Raw genomic sequence first — 17,876 nt, 5'->3', positions numbered from 1 at the left:
TATGTATTCAGACAAAACACCAATACACATTCCTTTTTTTTAGAAAAAGATAAGCCAATTAAAAAAAATAAAATTCAAACTTAGGTGCTCAGAAAATGTACACATTCATAAATGTCCAGAAATTGAGTGACCACTGAGTCTCCCTGTAACACCAGGCACTCAGTTTCTCTCATCCTTCTTTCTAGTTGCTGGATGTGCCATCACTCCAAGATGAGCATTGCCTCATGTTTATGAAATGGTGGTTGAAAGTTTCCACAGGATAGATATTTCCTTGTCTATATAATGAGAAAGTTGAGATCAGAGTTTTAAGTACACACCCCCCTTAGCCCTAAACAAAAACTATCAAGGTCAGAAGTCCACCCTAATCTAATCGCTTAGTTCGAAAGAAACCCTGCTCATATTCACCCTGGGATCTCTCAAACTTTATCTTTGTTTCTAAAGAGAAGACCAATTTCTTCCACACCACATGGCTGTTGGCCAATAGGAAAAAAAAAGTGAACCTGGGTCTGATGCTGAGGGGGCAGCCTTGTATCCACTGTGTAGGACTACAGAAGCAGAAGGCATCCTTGCAAGGTGTCAGGGCACTAAGCAAACTGCCTCACCTACAAATGACTGTGAAAATCTGGCCTTACCTTTGGTTCATTTGAAAAGCAGTTATTTAGTGAGAGATTGTCTCCACACATTGCTGTTTCCCATACCACTTGATTTAACAGCTGTGAAGACTTCTTAAAGTGTTTAAGAGAGCAGACATATTCAATTCTTTGTTACTTTCATCTTCTTTTTTACTTCTTAGGTGCTAAATAGTATGCTGCCCCGTTTGAGCAAGAAAAAAGTGGACGCCATCATCTCAGAGGCACAAGATGCAGAGTATAAACTTGAGTTTATTCCAAGCACTACCATAGAATATGTCAACAGCTTAGTCTTCCTTGACGAAATCCAGGAGCGGGTAAGTTGGTTGTTCTCCTATAATTTAGTGTCTCAGACCATACAGTAGGAAAGGAAGATGCAAAGACAAGAAAAAAGTGGGGACTCAGGGCCAGGAAACAGTAGCCTAAATATCAGAAACAATTTCAGGCATGGTTAATGATGTCCTGTATTTTAACAGTAATGGCAACTAACTTTTACCAAATTCTAGCCATTCAACAGGTATTACATCAAAATGAGGAAACAAAGTAAAATAGGCAGCTATCCAAAGTCACAGAACTTGCATGTAGTAAAGCTTGAATGAAAATCTGAATGCCTTTAACCACAAAGCCAATATCCCTAAGCATAGTTTATTGCTATCTAATTTTGCAGTGAGTGGTAACATGGATGTTGGTCATCATGGGGTCATAATCCTTTAGCCTACACATACATAACATCTCAGAGTTTTCTGTCAAAAGTGGAAAAAAGCAACTCAGACTAGCTTAAGTAGAGACAGTCTCTCTGTTTCCCTCCGTCCCTCCCTCCCTCCCTCCCTCCCTCCCTCCCTCCCTCCCTCCCTCCCTCCCCTCCCTCCCTGCCAATTGTGCCTCTCTTGCTTGCTTTCTTCCTGGAAACTCGATTGATTTCCTCTTGTCAGGCTCTTCCCCGTGGCAGCAATATAACATTTGGCTCCAATAATTTTCCCTAAGTTCATTACTATCAATTTGGCACTAAAGTGAAGATAAATCATTTCCTAGAATATCCGAATTTGAAGAAATGTGACAAAGTAAAAGTTGGCTACATGTTATTAACAGAACTAATAGTAAAGCCTCTTTCACATGCCTGCAAAAGTAACATTCCTGTCTGTCATTTCCAGACCAGCTCCTTCTCAAGGAGGCAGACTTGCTGCATCCCTGAGGACTAAAGATGTCAAAGATTTATCCTTCTATATTCATTATTGTGTTTGGACAAAGAACCAAACCTTTTGAAACCTACTCTAGGCAAAAATGGGGTCATTATTTAAGGATTCAAAGCTGTTTCATGGAAATTCCCCCACTGCCATCACAAGTGTAGCTAGGTTCAGATCTGACCAAGGACAGAACAGGACAGCTCTACTCCTCCCTCTCCATTTGTCTGTCCTCTCTGCTTCTCTTTAGGGGTCATCTCACTGCTCATTCTCCAACCGATAGGCTGCTACTGCTTCATCCCATTGTAGCATACATGGCCATCAGCAGCTCCCCAGGAGCAGCTTTAAGTCTAGCCAACCACCAAAAGAGAGAGCGATAATTTTTATGTAGAGGGTGTATTTATAACTAGCTTCAGGTGCTAGATACTTTATTGAAAGCATTCCAAACTCATATGAGTTAACTTAGAAAATGGAAACATGGGGCTGGAGAGATGGCTCAGAGGTTAAAAGAGATGGTTGCTCTTCCAGAGGATCAGAATTAGGTTCCTATTACATCAAGAAGCTCACAACTGCCTATAACTCTAGCCCCAGAGGACCCAGACACCAGCTTCTGGCCTCCTCAGGTACCCACTTGTATGTGGGTTCATCAAATAGTAAAATAAAATGTTATTAAAGAAACGAAAATATATTCTATGCTTGTCTGAGATTTTCTGGAAGCTATGGATAGATGAAAAGGATGAGGAGTGTGTCATGGCCCAACATGTCTCAGCCTTAGTCCATGAGGTTCTACCTGAGTGGGTGTGTGGACCTGGAAGCTCCGAGCAACCCAACAGCGATAAAGACCAAACACAGGCATCTTGTCATCTTCAGAGAGCTCTCAGTTCCATGTTGTGGAACTAGAGTCATTTCTTTATTAGCCATCTTTTCTGGTGTTTCTTAACCATCCTGCTAATACCACAAGGCAACCATTTCTCTCTTTGTTCCCTCGCTGCTCTGGCTGCTTGCCTCTTAACTCCTAACTTCCTCACAAATTATTCACACACCTCTAGCTCCTCTGCCCAGGTGAGGGCCTATTCAAATGCTTAGAGACATACAGATGCAAATAAGAGGCATATTACCCTGGGGCTATGGTAAACAGTAGTAGCCTTACTGGCATTAACAATACAATAGTGGGCCGGAGCTTTCCGGTGCTCCATGTTTAGTGAAACCAAAAGCCAGATCTCAAAATATTCCATAGCGGAAAGATTTTGGTCCCCCACAATTCCTTGTGAGTCAGAACCTTTGGGATTAACACTTGAGCCTGCTCTGAATGAGCTTCCTAAGGCCATTGTCCTGCAAGCTACTGGTAGAAAACTGTTCTCCCCAAGCCTCCCTGCAGTCAAGACTGAATGTTAAGGAACTGTCAGCTTCCACACAAAAGCTGCTCCAGAGTGACAGCTGTTCAGCACATGCTGCTGACACTCAGATGCAAACACATATGGTCTTAGAAACTGGATGGCAGCAAGGAACAGGAAGTGAGGAGAGAAACTACTTTCTGAGACTGCTTATCTGTACTCAGCTCTGAACATTTACCCCCTGATTCAATTATCCAATTACCTGTTCTCTAGCGATGCTTGTATTTATCATGTGACCAGCTTCAGCCAATTGGATGGCCGTAGCAAACGCACTCATGAATTGACTATTAGCACTTATATGTTCATATTTCATAGTGGCATCTCCTACTAGAAAACACTACTATTCTACTGTGTTTCCCAACCCTTTTTTCTGTGTAGATCGAAAGCCTAGAAGAAGAAGGAAATACAGTGGTCCAGATGTACAAGCTCATTGAGCAGTATCAGGTGGCCACACCTCCTGAAGACTTTGCAGTTTTTGCGACTATGAAGCCATCCATTACCGCGGTGCGGAATGCCATTGACAAATCAGTGGGTGATCGAGAAACAAGCATTAAACAGTTTTGTATGCACTTGGGTCGAGATCTGGAAGAGCTCAACAATGAAGTGAACGAAGTCAAACTACTAGCACAGGTGAGTAGAAGCAGCATCTTTCCAAATAACCTGTCTAGTTTGATGGTTACAGGTTCCTTAAGTTCAGGTTGGATCAACAAATAAAAGTGGTATGTATTACAGTGTGCATCAATACACATATATTCTGGAATTTATTAAGCTAATCTATCTTTCACATCACATACTTATTGTTTTGTGGTGAGAGCCTTAAAATTTATTCTTCAAATCATGTAGAGATAATATTTCATTTCAACAAGTTTTTATTTTTCCTTGTTTTAGTCTAACCAATTCTTTAAGCTGGAACTTGAAGCTTAGGCGTTTCTGAATCTCTCTTTAAGTGTACTGAATTCCAGGCCACTATAAGTTCAGTCTGTGCTTAATATTCAATTTTCTTCCTCATGGCTGGTATTTAGTATTTTGAAATGAGTGTATTTATTGATTGCTGGCTCATTTTATAGTTGATATCACAGTGTAAAACTTGTTGAGGGTATTGGCAAATTTCTTCTTAATATTAGACTAATATAAATTGGCAAGATGAGTAGAGATTATTTAACTTGCACTAGGTTTTTTTTATGAAAATGTTTCAGAAAGTCAACTATACATCTAGATGATTCTTAACTAAAATGTTACTGGATGCATTTTTTTAATGGTTCACTATTTTATTATCTTTGTCTAAATCTCAGCATAGAATTAGAAAACCATAGTAGAATTTTGAAAATAGAAAAAAGTTCATCAATAGAAGATTAATAAAGTACATTCATATAGATCTCAAATGAGCATTGAAGGAACCAGCTTCCCTTTTGGCAGCCATAACGGCCGAACACGTGTTTCTATGACCTTGCCCTAGACACTAGAAAGTCAGATTCCTGTCTCGTGACAAGGAACCAATCGGAAGTTAGCTGGTGGCGCTATGCTTTACGACCCTGGGTGTGTTTTACAGACAAGCGCACAGCAATGACATAGAGAGCATAGCAACCACCCTGGGAGGGCCTATGGGCCATAACAACCAGTTGACCAATCAACACAGGGCAAGCCCTCCAAGCCTGGAGGCACACCAATTGTGAGCCTGTGCGTACCCCTAGACACTCCCCTTATGCTGCCCTATAAAGATCTATACGCAGCGGCTTCAAACCGTCTTTTCTAGCTGTCCGCCATGGCGGGTGGGTGAAAGACCCGAGCTAACATGGGGTTAGCTCGTTAAATTACAATAAAGTCTCGTGCAGTTTGCAGCAAGCTCTCGAATCCGCCTGGTGATTGGGGTGACCGCGAACATGGCCTGGGACCCCGGATACTTGAGTTTTCAGGGGTCTAACAGCATAATGCATTAACAGTTGTAATATACATTTATATTAACATGGAGACACTGAAACCAACTAACACTGTATACTGTTAGACAAGCATGGTTCAAAGAACTTGCTAGTGTTGTCACTTTTATATTGAAGCTTTTAAAAAATTTTCAGAGACTAGATGTATAAGCTTCAGTGAATTATCAGGAAGTGAACACAGTTGTGTTCCTATATCAAGAACTATTGCATCACTCATATCCTTGAGTTCCCACCTAAATGGTTTTTATCTCCAAAGTCAGCTAGCTATTGCCCTGAATCCCAGTGTCTTGGAAACACTTTGTGTGGATGTAGTTGATGTATATTTGTTGCTCTATAGTATTTCATCATATTTCAATTATCCATTCCACAGTTGATAGACATTATCTAAAATAGTTTATAAAAGATAAAGAATGCTTCTAAAAGCCTCCTACATATGTCTGTGTATTTTTATTTATGCTCAGAACACATAGAAGTTTCATTCACATTTCACAGAGAAGAAAGAAAGATATGGGGAAGAAAGTTGCCCAGGGTCACAAAGATGATAAATGGTGGAACAAAGTGTTAGGCACAGGCAGTCTGCTGTCAGTGGTTATTGTAGCTGGTAATTCCTGTGCTGTGTGCTGTATTGTGTACATTGCAGATCATCAAAGCATGAGTAATTATCAAAAGAATAAAATGCCAGTACATGCCTCATGTGTAATTGTGCATTTAAAATGTGACAAACATGTCAAACACTGCAGCCTGGGTATCACTAACCAGCCCACCTTCTATGCTGGGCTTAAATAGATTCTCTCTCAGTCTTGGGCAAAGAACTATAATCTATAATTTATTTCACAAGTATCATTATCTGCTATCAAGACCCTCCCACAATCATACACTGATGGAGGGAAGTTGGGGAGAAAAACTAACTGTGATAACCAATAATGATTGGGGGAATTGGTGAGCCAGGTGTTTGAAAGCCATATTGAAAACGTCATGGATTATCGAGACGGTGGGGCTCTGGCAGAACTGATGGTGTATAGCATTAGGAACTAGCATGGTGCTTAAGGAAACTGGAAGGACCATTAGCTAACAACCGCCTAGGAAAATCAGGTTCAGCCCAGCCATGACAAGAGCACTAGTGCCCACATGAGCAGCTTCTGCAATACCAATTCCACCGGCATTTTCTAATCTAGGACACATGGCCATTTTAATGCAAGGCCACACTAGGCAAGAGATGCATTATTTGTTCCCCAAGTTATGGCTATAAGAGTTCTTAGATTTCCCCATTCCCTTAGATGCTGTCAAACCTAGTTAGATGTTTCTACTTTGTTCCTGAACCATTCAACTCCCAAATATCAGTCAGACATTTGCTTTAAGACATATGCCTTCACTTTACAGATACTTAATTTCCTCTCTTCCTTTCTGTGATTACATGCATGCATATTATATATTTGTGTATTTTATGCATTTTAGGCAGTGTGTTTATAATTTCACAGTTTCTGGTTCATAATCCCCATAGTATAGGTTTTGATATTTCCTAAATTATTTAATAAATAACCTGTCTTCGTTATTGTTCTGTTGAAGAGACACCATGACCAAGCCAATTCTTATAAAGAAAGAATTTAGTTGGGTACTTGCTTACGGTTTTAGAGGTTTAATCAGGAAGCATGGCAGCAGACAGGCAGGTATGGAACTGAGAGTTTACATCCTGATCCACAGGCAGGCAGAGAAAGAGTGAGAGACTGTGACTGGCATGGGCTTTTGAAACCTGAAAGCCCACTCCCAGTGACAAACTTCCTCCAACAATGCCATACCCCCTAGTGCTTCTGATCCTTCTCAAACAGTGCACCAAATGGGGACTTAGCATGCAAATATACCTTTAGTACCAGCACTCAGGAGGCAGAGGCAGGTGGATCTCTGTGAGTTCAAGGCCAGCTTGGTCTACAGAGCAAGCGCCAGGACAGGTTCCAAAGCTACACAGAGAAAACCTGTCTCAAAAAACCAAAACAACAACAAACAAAATCAAAAACAAGCATGCAAATATATGAGCCTTGGGGCCACTCTCATCCAAACCACCAATGATCCAAACAGTAAGACAAACATCCTTGCTCTTTAACCCCCTTTTTAAAAAAAGAAGTCCTGGAAAAACTTTAAAGTGATAAAGGGAAATGGAGTCTTGTTACAATGTCTGGGTGCTGCAGGCAGCAAAGTCAATCTCCCTACCCTTCTTTTCACTCCAAGGAAGGTTAAAGAAACTGTTTCTCTTCACCAATATTGGCACATAAACTAAAAATACCTTGTAATGCCCCCAGCCCCAGCATTTCCTTTGGATATGGCCATGAATACATTTTTTGGTAGTAACTCATGAGCACACCCCACCTCTGTACCTTTCAAAAGAGTCTTGGCACAGGCTAAGAGGAAGGAATTCTGCACAGATGTTGACAAGACTCTAGGCAAGCCTTGCTGGGTTTCTCCACTCAGCCTGTTAGCACCAATCATATTAGTTTTATCTTGTCATGATTCAACACAGTAATCTATGCCTCAAGTATGCTTATGTAATAAATTCTAAATACAAACCACAAAGGCCTAGGTTTACAAAGTCTCATGATAGTCAAACATCTGAAAAGGAGAGGTGCAAAGCTCCCTGCCCCTTTCCCCTCAGTGTCTCTTCATCGTCTCCATTATGATAGTCTTCTTAAGCTACTGCAGTACAAATATCTTTCTAAGTTCCACAAACCACCATGATAAGTTCACTGACCCTAAGGAGGAGTCGTGGGAACCTCAGTTAGTCAGAAGCACAGGTAGAGAGCTTGCAGTTGGCATTAGAATGATAACAGCCTGGGAAGTGAGTCCTCAACTCATGGGGCTGAACTGCCTTGGAGGCTACTTAGCCAGGTGCTGCTGCAGAACTGCCTGATTGGCTGGGAGGGATGCTCAGACACACCTAGTAGCAGAAGCACATTATGAGAAAGTACTTGGAGAATCTGATTTTCCTCACTGCCTTTCACAATTCAAAGCATTTTTAATTGCTTTATTTTAAGAAGGAAACTTTCTTTCTATCACAGCTTTCTCTTCTCTCCCCTGTCACATTCACATCTCCACAGCTGAAGTCTTGTTTCAAGTAGGAAATGAAGGAGACTTACTAGGTTCTATTTTATCATGTGTGTGTCGGGGGAGGAGGGTGCATGTGTGCCAGGGCACTTGTTTATGCCGGTCAGAAGACAGCTTGCACCTACCCCACATTATGGGAGTCCCAGGGATCAAACTCTAGACATACAGGTTGGAGGTGAGTGCCTTTGCACACTAAGCAATCCTGGCAGCCCCGACATTATGTTTTTAAAAGTGTCATACCCCCATTTCATGTCTTTCTACAGTTCTCTACTTTTTACTGGGCTGACGCATAACATTTAGAGATAGGCCAACCATTTTTTAACACAGTTTCTAAGAGTCAAAGAGAAAATAAAATTAGGAAAAATACATTTTGGAAACAGGTTTATTAATTCCCCTAATCTTCATGAACGAGTAAGCCTGCCTAACCAGAACCCACTTTGATTTTACAGGACCCACAGATCTTGGATATTAATGCTGACCAGGAGAAAATAAAGCAGATGCTGAGCGAGCTACAGTCCGTCCTGGATGACCTTCAGAAACGCGCCTTTCAGTATAAATCCTACCAGAAGAATTTCAAGGTAACCACAGTTGTTCACGTCTGCTTCTGGAATGCACACACAAAGATGTATTTATTTGTGATTGGTTTCAACAAACCAGAACCTCTCAGTGGGCAGTCGTGTTCTGGTCAATGTGCCACAAGCACACCAAGGAAGATTAGTACACAGAAGGGCTGGAGAGATGGCAGATAAAGTGCTCCATACACAGGTGTAAGGACAAAGTTTGGGTCCCCCAGACCTGCACCCATGTAAAAGCCAGATTTAGCAACCAGCCTGTAATCCAGCAAAATGACTAAATGGATTAGAAGAACTGGCAAGTTCTGGGTTCAGTGCTTCGAAGTATCCAGCAGAGAACAATCAAGGACAATCTGACATCAATCATGGGCCTCTACATGTATGCATGCGCGCACACACACACACATGCCCACACATATATCACAATACATACATATGCAAAACATTAGTATAAGCAAGAGACAAAATATCCTCATGGGAAATTCTCAGCCAAGACCCCTGAAGTTGCTATGTTAAAATAAGTGTGCATTTGAAAATGTGGTTAATTAAAGCCCCTCTATCTTTTCTTAAGTAAAATTCAGGCTTTTTTTTTTTTCATTTGGATGTATGTTGATTCCATGAGCTTTGCCTGACTTGTCCTGGTATTACATGAAAGAAGAGCTGAGCCCGATGATAAAGTGGGTCCCAAGAGGTAGGTTTGAAGGATAAGGATGGAGAGAGCGAGAGAAAGAAGAGAACCAAGAGATGCTCATGCCTAAGACAGCATTTACAGTGAACAAGATAAATGAAAGAACAGAAAGGAAATAATTCCTGAGGTCAAAAGCAGGAAGCCACCAGGCATGAGGAAGGTGCTCTATGTGTCTTGGAAGTCTTGGCAGAGTGTACCTGCACCTCAGATGGTGATGTACCTACTCACTCCAGAGTCCTTAGACGGGTCCTCTCCAGAGGCCAGGGCTTAGTAAAGCAGTCTGAAGAGTAGCATGCTTGGTGCCAGGCAATGAGACGGATATGAACCTGAGTGAGGGAATAAAGCCCATACAGGAGCACAGAAGACCCTGGATAACTAAAGCAGTCCTGAGCAAAAAGAATGATGCTGGAGGTGCCTCAAAGCTGCCAAGCCATAATAACAAAAGCTGAATTCTACTGGCACAGAAACTGGCCCATAGGTCAATGGACTAGAGTTGGGGACCCAAATTAAATCCACACAACTACAGCCACTTGGATTTTGACAGAAATGCCAAAAACATACATTGGCGAGAAAAGAACCTCTTCCATAAATGGTGCCAGGGGCACTGGGTATCCACATATTAGGAATGAAACAAGATACCTGTCTTTTACCCTGTGCAAAAATTTACACACACACACAAAATAATAAAAATAAATCTTTACAAAAAGAAAACACTTTCGGGTTGTTTGCATTACTCCTCTCCACAAGGTCTCTCTACAGACCACGGAGATTAGAAACAGCAGGACAGTCCTGTGATCTTAAACCCCACCACTCTCCACCCTCCCCTCCAGCAGCCACCAACCACATCCATAAGTTCCTCTTCCACTGCCAAAGCCTAGGCACCTTAAAAAGGAAAGCAGTCAGCCTGAAGACCCACCATTTCTCCCCCAAAGACCAAGCATTCGAAACCAAAGCCCACAGTGCTCTTCCAGTAATGATCCTGCTCAGGATGTGTAAGTTGTAAGAAAATATCATCAACTATATTTTGTTATTCAATTGAGAAATTACAATGTGTGTGGGATTTTGTAGGGTTTTTAACTTTCAGTAGTCCCTCCCTTTCCCTCCCTTTCCTTTCCTTTCCTTTCCTTTCCTTTCCTTTCCTTTCCCTTCCTTTCCTTTTTCCTTTCCTTTCCTTTCCCTTCCTTTCCTTTCCCCATTTAGGGTCCACATTCTTCCAGGAAATCACTGCACCAAGAGTTCTGTCTGAACCCTAAGCACTGCATTTTGCCTCTTGTGTTTTAAAGGTGGAAGTGTCCAAGTTTGATGCTTTGGAGGAGGTTGCTGCTGAACTGAAGCTCAAGCAGCTGCTCTGGGACTCCTTGTCTGAATGGGATAATCTCCAGGAGGAATGGCTAAAGGTATGGAAAAACAGCTCTCAGTGGCTGTGTTTTTATTAATCCCACCTAAATATTAATAATATGAAATATATTTCAGTAATCTAATGTCTTCTTATCATCAGTGAAACATGTATTTTGATACTCAGAAAGTTGAATTCACATATCTACCATGGGAAAACATAGCTAAGATGTAGTTGAAACTAGAAAATTAGAAAAAAAAGAGCTTTACATCCTTGTCCATATTTCAGGTGTCTACTTTTGCATTTCAGAGAAATTCACTATGTGTGGTTCCTTTGAGGCAGTGGTTATGAAATCTGGGCTTTCTCTTTAGTTACATTGCCATTGTCAGCAGGAACTAGACATGACTAGTCACTGGATGCATTTGTCACATTGACCCACTTAGAAAAACTGGGGGAGAGGTTTTGTAACCTGAAGATTTCCATTTTTTCTTCTGTTTAAAACTATTTCAAATCATTCCATTGTAGTGCTACTTAATGTATAAATTGTATTGCTATGCATAAAATAAAATACAGTTTTATGAAAACATAAACAGTCATCTGGTTAAATTGGAGGTCCTTTGTCACTAAATGTTACAAAGCAAAAACTTTTCTTACAAGGCAGACTTCTTGGCTCCTTTAAGAGGGATGCATGATGGAAGTGTCCAAAAACATGTAACATGATGTCTGACTGCAGTGTGATTTCTAAACACGGTGTTGCCATGAAATGGCCCGGTGTTCTTGAGGACTATAGAGTTTCATTTGTGATTTACCCATCTTAGGTATCTGTTAGCTCAGGCTTCTATTCTTGTCCTTGATGGAAGGAGGACATTTTGTTCCCATCGGTAGAGTAGAATCGGAGGAGAAATCTCAGTAGTGAACTCTCATGTCTATGGAGTCTAGTGTGACAGCCACTGTAGCTTCACTTCAAGGATCTTCTCTTATTCAAAACTTGAAAAGGAAGCAGAAGATGTAACCACTTTCAAGCATCATCAACTTTGAAATATCATTCTTTCGAGTATGATACAAATATATGGAAAATACTATCTGCTTCACAAATACTTTACACTCCTCATTCATCCTGCCAGTGATAATGCCTATAACCAGAGGCCACACGTCTGAATGAAAATCCAAATGGCATAGGAAATGTTTTCCAGGTAATATTCCAGGGAATGGGAGAACCTGAGAGGCATTTAAAAGAGAAAAGTTTATCTCTTACAGAACCCATCTTCTGGTGGAAGAGACAAACAGCAAACAAAAAAAGAGGCAGAACATATATGCTATAATGTGAGAGAATTTTACATTTTCTCCTATGCCTCATTTGTCAATGACTTGAAGAAGCCTCTTAACACCACAGTGGTTAGAGCAGTGGCTTCCAGAGAACAATGTGTCCCGCCTATGAAATCTGCAAGAAGATCAATTAGGGGACAGAAGGGATACATGGAATCTAGGGGAAATAAGAAACCATACAGATTTACAAATTTCTGTTGCTCTCAGTCCACATGACTAACAGGCCAATAAATATATAGCCTTACACATCTGTATAACTAAAAATATAAATAGAGTTATACACATATTTTAAAAATACATCTTTACACAAGGAGTATATTTTATGAATTATTAAAAATCTTTGTCAAAAGTAAAAAGTTAGCCAGTTTTCTCCTTAAGAACTCTGTTAGCATTGACCCCCAAGGATTACAGTATTGCATTTGTTGGTGAGGGAGACAAAGCTATGAAAAGAATTGGCAGTTGACATTATAAACAGCTGTTTCCAAGCCTCCATCCAGGTTTGATTTGGCTTAAAATTTTAAGTGCCAGGAAAATTCAAATGAAGTAAAACTTTTATACTACTATAAGCTTGACTCTTATGGTGTTTTAACTTTTTTTCCACAGTCCAAATTTGACTGTTTGGATCCAGAAGCCCTGAACAGTCAAGTTACTAAGTATGCTAAATTTGTGACGCAATTGGAAAAGGGCTTGCCACCCAACAATGTGGTGCCCCAACTCAAATATAAGGTGGAGAAAATGAAAGAAAAGGTAAGGTGGATGGGAAGCATTCCAGAACCAAAATCAGATGCCCTGGAAAAAAGATTCCAGGCCAGGGGGTGTTGGGGGAGTGGGGAGGGAGAAATAACAGTCCAATGTGTTTGTCTCAACAACTGGCAAAGTTGTGCAATTGAGTGTGGTGACTAGAAGAGACGCCTGGTGTCCCTTAAGTGACAGGCAAATTCATGTTAAGATGCTGATGCCTGCAGCACATAGGCAGCAAGAGGATTTGCCTGGCACAAACAGACACATCCGTTTACCACAGTGTGCCGCACATCGTCCAGATGTAATTATTGTGAAATAAAGGTCAGGGAAGCCAGGTAGTGCATGCGTAGGGCTGGCTTGAAAGTTTGCATTGCAGCCAAGTCAGTTCCTAAAAAGAGAAAGTGGGATGGGTGAGACTGCTCAGTGGGTAAAAGGCTTTGTAGCCAATCTAGAAGTTACCTTGCCTGCTCTCTCCCCTTTTATTGAGACCTCTAATAAACTCATCGTTGTTAATTTAAATGCTCTGTCCCCAATATGTGCCATTTCTGAGTTCGATTCTGGTCACTGTTGAGTCTCAGGTGTGTTTTGTTGTGGTTGTTTTGCTTTGCCCTGTGCCTTTTCATTTTGTTGTTTTGTTGCTATGGAAACACACATCTGCAGCAGTGAATTACTGGGGTACATGGGTTTTCCTCTGTTTACCTTTTTGTTTGCCATATTACATTAACTCCCGTTAGGAGTTGGGCTGGGTTTGATATATAATGTTCCTATAGTTTGCCTCACAGCACCTCAGGTTTCTTCTTTTCTAATGATGTCTACTGTTTCTCATGTGAGCTGGGTTCCAGAAGCTATTTTTTCTGTTTCTTTCTCCTAAACCTATACCCTTGTTCTTTGTTGTGTTTAGCTGAGAATCAGTTTCCGGTAGCTTTCCATTCTATACTGCATTATTTTTATCTGACAAATGATAGGCTGGCGGAAGAGGCAAAGAGGCACATACCCCATTCACAATTTGCTCTACTCAGCAAGGCACTCCATTCTTGCCCTCCCCTCTGTTCTGGTCTTCAGAGAAACAAGTGACTACCAGTTCTTGGAATTAGTTAGCCCCACCCTGAAACTCAGAGTTTCTGCAGTCTTAATAAAATTCCTTAATTTGCATGTTTCACCTGAACTTTCTTCACTATACCTACAAGTTTCCACATCTCTATATTTATAAACTGAAACCATATACATTCTTTTGATGAATTCTACCCGTCATTCCTCCCCTCCTCCCAGATCCCCCACATTGGCCCCAACTTCTCCCAGATTCCCTCCTATTGGCCCCAACCTCATGCACTCTTTTGCACACACTGAGTCTGATAAATACCACTAGTATGTCCGTGGGTCTCGGACCATCCAATACAGCATTGGCAACCTACTCAGGGCCACATCCTTTAAGAAAACTTATGAGGCCTGCTCCCAGAAGCCAGCTGCTACCAATAGCTCCTCACCCAGGTAGTGATGGGGCTTCATGAGCCCCTCCGCCATCCATGCTGGCTTGTCTTAGGTGGGTCTTGCACATGCTGTGCTTTTTGTAGTTAAAAATACAACACCTCTGAATGTTTGTGTTCCAGCTTCCTGTGATCAATGACTTGAGGAACCCAACTCTGAAGGCTCGACACTGGGCAGCGATTGAACAAACTGTTGATGCCCTACTAGTGGACGTTGAAATCCCACTGACCCTAGAGAGGCTGTCCGAACTACATGTCTTTGATTTTGGTCCAGAAATCCAGGACATATCTGGACAGGCTTCTGGGGAAGCTGCCTTAGAGACAATCCTTAAGAAGGTAAACCAAGGAAAAACCAGATGTGGTGGCATGTCCCTTTCATTTCAGCACCAGGGAACTGGAAGAAGGTGGGTGGATCCCTGGGGCTTGGACCAGCCAGCCTAGCCTACTTAGGAAGTTCCAGCCCAATGAAAGACCATGACAATCAATCACCTGAGGGTGACACCTGCAGCTGACCTTTGGCCTCCACATACACATGCTCATGAACATATGCCCCCATCTATACATGTACACACACACACACACACACACACACACACACACACACACACACATATATATATATATATATCATAGCATGTAAAGGTTTTCAGATACAACATAAAGATTACTAATATCTGTGCTATCTGGGTGGAGTTTTCAACAGCACAAGCAGCATCCTCTGTTGTCTCCTTGCGTGCTCCACTTGGTAATATGTAGTCAGACTATAGCCCAACCAGAACTGGACAGCAACATGTGCCAGCTTTTACAAAAAAAAACTACATGCCAGAGATTTTTTTTTACAGAAAAAAATATGTTATTTTCTGAAATCCTAGGGAAGGCTAGTCTGGGCTAACTACCTTAAATTGCATCAAGGACACTGTCTCCTTAGCAAAACACCTTAGCAGGTGTCTAAATAAAAAGAACATTTTCCTTCCCCAAAAAGAATAAGATTCTCGTTATCATCAGCCCTTCAATTGTATTAATAACAGTCAGGTGAAACCAAGAAAAGCAGTGGCTTCCGACCAAGAAAATGATCTTGAGAATTTCAAGGGCCATAAGGAGGAAGGTGGGGTCGTAACAGTTTTCTCTTATTTCACTCCATGTGCCTTTATTGTGTGTCTAGACACACTCGAGTTTAAATTTCCTAATGCTTGAACTCTTTCTAAGGTGGAAGATTCTTGGAAAACAACTGAATTTGTCATTCTTCCTCACCGAGACACTAAGGACGTATTTATCCTGGGTGGCACAGATGACATACAGGTAGGTAACTGGGTTACAGGAAATTTGTGGTAAATCAGGCATGGTGGCACATGCCTGTGATCTCAACATTTGGGAAACAATGGCAGGAGGATTGTTGTAAGTTCAAGGCCAGCCTGGGCAACATAGCAAGTTCTAGGCTAGCCGGGGATAGATAGTGAGACTCTGCCTCAAAATAAAGAAGGGAAGAAGGGAGAGAGGGTGAGGAAGGAGTGGGGGGGGGCTGTTTTATGGTAAAAGTCCTGACCATACCTCCTAAAACTTGTGTGAAAGATAAGTAGAGGAAGTGAACTAAGAAAAGGCTAATTTGGAAAGCAAGATGTGAATAATTGACACAAATGCTGATTCATGGATACTTAACAAAGTAATAAAATGGCATGTGTGCGCTTGTGCGTGCGTGTGTGTGTGTGTGTGTGTGTGTGTGTGTGTGTGCGCGCGCGCGCATGCATAGCAATTTCAGGCCTATTATTGGTGAAATGATAGGAGAGTCTTTCCTAGATCAGCCAGGACAACCGACCTTAAAGGTGGGAGATGAGAGAAAGGAGTAGGGGAACTTCAAAGCGTTTCAACACAGCAAAGTAACATGAGTGAGCAGTTCATGTGTGCAGCAAGCTAAGAAGTTAAACTCACCTTTATTTGTTTAGGTAGATAAAAATGTCACCCATGTGCTTAGATAAAGTATTTCAATTCTAAAGGTCCATTTGTTTAGCAAAGGGAATTGGACCTATGGCCCAACTTAAAAGGCAAGGCCGTAGTCTAATGGTGGACACGAGGTTGAAATGGAAATGACGTTGTCGGTAAGGAGGGCAAAATCAGACATCAGTCTATGCAGTAGGTGACAGAGCCAAGCAGTTCCAGAGGACAACTCCATTCTCTAGATCAACAGATATGTGTTTTAAGTTCACATGTTCTATGAGGGATGTTGTTGTTCAAGAGGAGCAGGAGGGAAGAAGGTGGGTTGAATACTTCCTCTAGTGAATTCAGCTTCATCTTCCGGGAGATAGTTTAAGAGAAAATGATCATTCCTTGAACAGAGGCTAACTTTGCAAGCACAGGGTATTTTGAGAGATGAAAGCCTACCAGAGTAATCAAAGTGTGTTAAGATGATGCCAGTTGCCTACTCCTGAGAGAAGTACATTAAACTAAGTAAAAACACCTGTGCCATTAATGATTACAGGAGCACAGGCTTAGAGATGGCTCAGTCAGTAAAACACCTGCCACACAAGCGTGAAGATCTGAGTTCAAGTCCCAACATGCATGTAAAAAGCTGGGGTGGGGCAGGGAGGTGATATGTGTTCACAATCCTAGCACCGAGTCAGAGACAGGTGGCCCTCTGGGGCTCACTGGCAAGCCAGTCTAGTCTAATCAGAGAACCCTGGGTCCAATTAAGAGACCCTGCCTCAAAAGACAAAATGGATGGCTCCTGGGGAACATCACCCTAGGCTGGCCTCTGGCCTCCAAATGTAAGTGCATTCATGTGTATATACAAACTCCATGCACACAAGTACATACACACACACACACCTCTTAGTTAAGTGTTCCCCAGTAACCTCTGAGAGAACATAGAGGGTTGTAAGCACAGTGAAAAGACCAAGCTTGGCAGTGGCTGGGGCTACATTATTTATTCAACAACTCAGCCTTCAATGGACTCTGGGAATCTGAATATCCTGAGCTCAAGGACACATGGTTCTGCCTGTGTCTTGGTCCCTTCTCTCTGAAGGTCCTTCTTGATGACAGCACCATCAACATTGCAACCATCGCCTCATCACGGTATGTGGGCCCACTGAAGACTCGAGTGGATGACTGGCAGAAACAACTTTCCTTATTTAATCAAACCCTGGTGAGTAAGGGCAATTTCAGCTCCTACACTCTGAGGTGGAGGGCCATAAGGCCCTTGGAAATATTGATTCTGTGGGGCTAGGGATGCACCTCAGTGGGAGAAGGCTTGCCCAGCATGGGTTTGCTCACACACACACATACACACACACACACACACACACACACACACACACACACACACACACACACACTGTTTAAGTATTATATAATTTAGAAATGTAGGGTTTAATCGTTGACATTTTGTATGCATTTGGCTTGTTTATATCGTTATGCAGCCTACTGTCACTTTTGTCATCAGGGTTAAATGATTTTGACATAAAACAAAAGACCACAAATTAAACAAGTTATATGTTTATTGGTCAG

General features: G+C 41.7%; 1 protein-coding gene across 1 annotated transcript in view; it reads left to right on the top strand.

The window, feature by feature from the left end:
• Dnah6 (dynein axonemal heavy chain 6) overlaps positions 1-17,876 on the top strand; it is a 192,975-nt gene that overhangs the window by 39,925 nt on the left and 135,174 nt on the right. The window contains exons 14-21 of the mRNA XM_027429458.2: positions 794-946; positions 3,583-3,834; positions 8,681-8,809; positions 10,775-10,888; positions 12,757-12,900; positions 14,502-14,714; positions 15,585-15,677; positions 17,395-17,514. Of these exons, the coding sequence (XP_027285259.1) occupies positions 794-946; positions 3,583-3,834; positions 8,681-8,809; positions 10,775-10,888; positions 12,757-12,900; positions 14,502-14,714; positions 15,585-15,677; positions 17,395-17,514 (1,218 nt within the window). The remainder of the gene's footprint in view (positions 1-793; positions 947-3,582; positions 3,835-8,680; positions 8,810-10,774; positions 10,889-12,756; positions 12,901-14,501; positions 14,715-15,584; positions 15,678-17,394; positions 17,515-17,876) is intronic.

The sequence above is a fragment of the Cricetulus griseus genome, chromosome 8 (assembly GCF_003668045.3).
Source record: "Cricetulus griseus strain 17A/GY chromosome 8, alternate assembly CriGri-PICRH-1.0, whole genome shotgun sequence".
Classification (NCBI taxonomy): Eukaryota; Metazoa; Chordata; class Mammalia; order Rodentia; family Cricetidae; genus Cricetulus; species Cricetulus griseus.
This window is presented reverse-complemented; position numbering and strand designations above follow the sequence as displayed.